The 5,111-nt window shown below is 32.9% G+C and overlaps 1 protein-coding gene across 1 annotated transcript; it reads right to left on the reverse strand.

Annotated features, from left to right (window-relative positions):
- Positions 1–701: 701 nt before the first annotated feature.
- Positions 702–4,772, reverse strand: LOC113871630 (anti-H(O) lectin 1-like). The gene is made up of 5 exons (XM_027508727.1): positions 3,976–4,772; positions 2,404–2,510; positions 1,369–1,496; positions 991–1,095; positions 702–884 (listed from the first exon to the last, which is right to left on the reverse strand). Exons 1-5 carry the CDS (start codon positions 4,770–4,772, stop codon positions 702–704), a joined length of 1,320 nt encoding a protein of 439 aa, XP_027364528.1.
- Between the last annotated feature and the right edge of the window lie 339 nt (positions 4,773–5,111).

Below are 5,111 nucleotides of genomic sequence, written 5' to 3' on the forward strand. Positions count from 1 at the left end.
AATGATAAAAAATATTATTATAATATTTTAAAATTAAAAACATAAATTTAAATATAAAAATAATAACAGTAATCAATTCAAAATATTTGTTATATTTTAATATAATAATTACATTTTAAAAAATATTATTTTAAATATTTAATGTTAATTATAAGAATTAAGGTTAAGAAAAAATATTAATTATAAAGTGTAATCATGAAAAAATTTTATGAAATATTAGTTGTAAATTTTTATAAAATGTAAAAAATATCAGTAAAATATACGACGAAGGTCTTAGACATGAAGTAATATATTCATGCAATATGGATTTGAATTAAAAAGAGAAAAATATGGTTTTAGAAAGTGAATTGAAAATAGGAAACGAGTTACAATAATAAAAAAAATAATTTAATATAAATCCAATTTTTTTAAAACCAATTTAATATTTGTTATGGATTGGACCTGCACAACTGGATTTTTTACCCAGCCCTATATGTGGCTATTACATGGCATATCCGATAGCATTTATAGACGTACTTCCACCATTGGATGCATTTGAGGAGGGATACTAAATGGGGGTGGCATTAAACCAGGCATGAATGGTAATGGAGTGACAATAGCGTTGAACGACATCTAACCCAACATGAATAAGGGCAGTCCCTATCCCTTATCAACCGTGCTACAACATTAGTCATATACGCTACCCAATACTTCATGTTCTGCTACTTGTTAGATGATGGATATGGATATGTTGGTGCTGGCCCAAGTGCATATTTTGAGATCACTCTAAAACCAACAGCTCTCACACGACCAGGATGCTCTCTTACACCAAGTGCTTGAGACAATATGTCATTTTTAGCTATGAATTCAGACTCAGCCTTTAGAGCGCCCTGTGAAAGGGTTTCCTAAAAATAACATAAAAAATCATAAGTGTAATAATCCAATCTTCAAATAAAGGGACAAATTCACCCTGTATAAGTTAATTAAATTAAAACTTATAAATTCATGGACCATATTTTGAACTCCATCATTAATACCACATTTTTTATTAAGCCTAGCAGCCTTCCATAGGACATGTCGGGGTACAAAGGTCACATTAGACCTAGATGAAGCAATCTACACAAAGATAATTAATAATTGCAAGTGTTAAAAATCTTACCATAGTAAAAGAAATCCCTTATCAAAATCAATTATCCTAAAATAATACATACCAAATCTTGCTCTAACTGAGCATATGCCTTAGCTGACTACCTATATCTATAGGATATTCTTTTTGCCCTAACAACATTAGCCTCACTTTCTTTTTATATTTTGTATTTAAAAAAAAAAGAAAAAATAGTTAGTAAGTGACAATAAATTAATAATTGAAGTAAATAAAAGTTAAATTACCTTAAAATCTTCTGTGCAACTTTGCTTGACAAAATTTGTCCAATAATTAGTGGCAGTGATGAATCTTTGATACTTCTCTAAAGGATAGGAGAGACAATTCCCGTCTTTGTCCAAGATATGTTTTCCATCTGTGTACAAAATTCATGAATATCCCATCTTGCTCATGCAAGTACAATATCTTTGTACATGTCTTGCACTTCAAAAATTTCATCCAAAATCATCAAGACACAAAATTTCACTTTCAACCAATTCATATTACACAATCCTTAAATTCATGCCACTTTGATCATTTTAATATCAATTGAATCCATCATTTATCAGTAGTTTTAATACTCACGAGTCCCTAAATCACTACCAAAATGCTTTCCTAGTCATGAAGGACTTTCACCAGCATGGATAGTCGCCAAATGTATAGTCAGGAGTTGTTTAAGAAATGAGTGTGAGGCTTGTGATACTTTCGCTTTCTGTGATTTATGTGCATCCACTACGAACAGTGTTCACCACCTTCATTTCTTCCAGATTTTTCAAATTGTCTCCAAACTTTATACCCCTAAGTATATTTTTGTAAATATCCATACAAGAACTTAATAGTAACAGTTTACACTGAGTTCTTTTAATCCATACTTATTAGTCACTCTTTCATGCCATATATTTTCTCAGCAATTCTTTACATTTTGATAACAAAAGCAACTCCAAATCCAAATTCACAACTATTCATACCAATAATCTTTCTATAATTTCCGTTCACATGCAATCAATTTCACATAATACAAATCAATACAATATGCCGAAGGTCAAACACCTTCAAACTCATAAGAACTTCTTAAAACTCATTTTACTCATAACCTTTACTATAAAATTCTATTTTAGGTGAATCTTGAACCAAACAATAGGTTTTTTTATACCCAAAGAATCTATTTTTGACATTATAATTTTAAAAAATATTATAGATCTACTATTCAAAACAAGTTATTTTGAGTTTTTCAAGGTGAAACCCATAAATAAGACTTAGGGTTTGGGATTAAGTCCCCTTACCTTGAAATAGGTCTTTCACAATGAAGAGATGAGAGATGACATCTCTAAGACCAAATTCTTCTGGGGATTCTAAAGGAAAGGTATAACCTTTCGATGGAAAATATAGTCTAAAAGATCAAGTTGTTCCTAAGCATTACAAAGTAGAACAACTCTTGAGTAGAAGGAAAATAATGAAATAGAAGTGAGATTGAAAAATTAAACTAGATTAAATTCTAATAACTTACTTAGAATCAAGAGGAAAAGATATCCAAACTCGGATTTGATAGAGGTTTTGGAGTTCATAGGTATTTTAGCTTTGGATGGAAATGAGAAAACAGAGAGAGGGATGAGAATGGTTACTTGCTTTAAAATCTATGCTTTTAAATGCTACAATCACTTAAATACTTCTTTTTCTCAAGGATTCTCGCTTTAGTGAGAAAACCAGACAAAATTTGCTACTCTTTTGCTAATATTTTCATTTGTGCGAGAGATTTTTTGCTTGAGTGAAAACACTCCAGAGAACTACCCATTTTTATCGCCTATTTTTGATTGAGAAAGAATACAAATGAGAAATTCTGATCCATTTTCACTTGAGTTAGAATTTCTCTTGAGGTAAAAACACCTTTCTTTTAGTTACAAAGGGCATATTCAAAACTAAGACCTTCCATGCTTCAGTTGAACCATCTATAGTTGCTTAAACGCTACACGAATACAGGTCTTTAATGAAGATCAAAGCTTGGATGCTAGTCCTTCTACATCCTAATCGACAACCTATTGCGGTGTTTCAAACAATGTACAATGCATATGGTTTAGTACAAAAATAGAAGGTGAAACTTGTGGCAAAGGCTTTCTCCAAAATGAAAAATTTAATTACATAGAAATACTTAGTCCTATTGTCAAACCTGTTAGCATCCGTATTATTCTTTCACTTGTTCTATCTAAGAAGTTGTGATTTCTCTAACTAGAAGTAAACAATGTCTTCTTGAATGGAGAGCTGCAAGAAGAGGTGTTTACGAGTCAGCCATTGAGTTTCACAATTGGAAATCATAAACTAGTAGTACATAGCAATTTATGGTCTAAAAAAGCACCAAGAGCTTGACTTGAAATATGATACTTTTGTGCACTTCGAATTCCATGTTGCTAAATGTGACAATTCATTCTTCATTAGATTATCTCAAACATCATCCCTATATATACTTGTGTTGATAATAACAGGAAGATTTTCATAAAAAAAATATAAACAATTATTGAAGCTCTTCATTCTAAATTTACTCTAAATGATCTTGATCATTTCTAGTATTTTTTGGGCATTCAAGTAGTAAGAAGTCCAAAAAAATTTCATTTCCAGTATATAGCGCTCATACGTGTTAAATATACCATATAAGAACATAGAGCATTTGGCGAACCATGTAATTAAACTTCATTAAATATTGAACTTATCAACGAAACACAACGATCAAGATTACCGAACTACATAAAACAGAACAAAGAAATAATTAAATCAGCAGCTGATGCTAAATAGCATTTGTTTTATTCAGAAATCGAGTAGCTCTTGTAAGTTCTCCAGTTGAAGAGAAATCGTCGTTCTAATACAAATTAGAACTGAAAGTCCAAGAAAGAATCTTGTGTATTTCAACTAACTGTCCTGTAGCACCAGAGAAACCAATTCGAACCCATTCAGGTAGAATAGTCCTCAAATCAATCGCAAATGAAAGGCTACTTGAAGTACCGTTGACGTAGCTATGAGGGTAGCTCACAAGTACACTTAAATTTTTTGTTATAGGTTCATAGTTCACAGTAGCAAAGGCAATAAACCCATTTTCCTCATTTCCAGCTTCCCATTTGGTTGTTGTCACTGAAGCAATGGAATTAACGTCAATGCCTACATGTGAATAGGAAGGATCCCATGGGTTCCCAGGAAAGGAGTCAAATTCTACAGCAACTAATTGATTTTGGTATGCATTTAAAGCAGTGTTAGCGCTGAAGAGTCCAAGGAATCCACCACTTGAATTTTGGGGGATGTTAGAGTTGAATGGAGCAATGAAGAAGGCGATGCCATCACCAAAAAGTCCAGGACCATTTGGTGCAACAACAAAAGAGAAGGAAGTGGTGAAGCTTACAAGCTTGCCAGTTTTGGCATCCCAAAGTTGCACAGGTGCAGCATAAGAGGCTCTACCAGCACTTTTAGGAGCCCCACCTGTAAGCTCTATAGCTCCTCTTACAAGAGAGGTGTCTCCTTGGAAAGTAATGTCATTTTGATTTGTATATGACCCAAAACTAGGGAATGTGAAAGAAACTGACTTCACAGTTTGGGTCAACATAACGAAGGAAATTATGATCGTGAGAGCAGACACAAGGCTTTCAGTTTGAGTCCTTGAGTTGATTGCCATTTTGCCTCTCACTTGTTTAGGTTCCACTAGAACTTAGATGTGATTCGATACCAAGAATTCCATTGGCAATATATAGAGCTTCGGGAAAACAAGGACTCAAAAATAAGGGAAGACGGGTCAAACAAATTGAAGATAGTGACGAAGGAAACTAAATGCAGGCCAGTGGCCAGCTAAGAAACGTAAAAAAGTTTACATTATATGAATAAGCCAAATGACCTTCGACCAAGACTTTAGACAGTGTTTGGACTAAGGAGGGGTGATTAAAACAATGAGACTGACTTTACGTGTAACCAACGTAGTATATGTCTTTATAGGTACAACCGAACAGGTTCGATTTTG

The sequence above is a fragment of the Abrus precatorius genome, unplaced genomic scaffold, assembly GCF_003935025.1.
Source record: "Abrus precatorius isolate BTA unplaced genomic scaffold, Abrus_2018 Scaffold7, whole genome shotgun sequence".
In the NCBI taxonomy this organism is placed as follows: Eukaryota; Viridiplantae; Streptophyta; class Magnoliopsida; order Fabales; family Fabaceae; genus Abrus; species Abrus precatorius.

What these genes read in the sequence shown, in the direction of transcription:
- LOC113871630 (XM_027508727.1), bottom strand. Translation starts at nt 4,772, where the DNA reads ATGGCAATCAACTCAAGGACTCAAACTGAAAGCCTTGTGTCTGCTCTC. An exon ending in GTTGCACAGAAGATTTTAAG is followed by an intron (nt 1,096 to 1,368) that starts GTAATTTAACTT and finishes ATCTTTGTGTAG; the next exon opens with ATTGCTTCATCTAGGTCTAA. An exon ending in ATGATGGAGTTCAAAATATG is followed by an intron (nt 885 to 990) that starts GTCCATGAATTT and finishes TGTTATTTTTAG; the next exon opens with GAAACCCTTTCACAGGGCGC.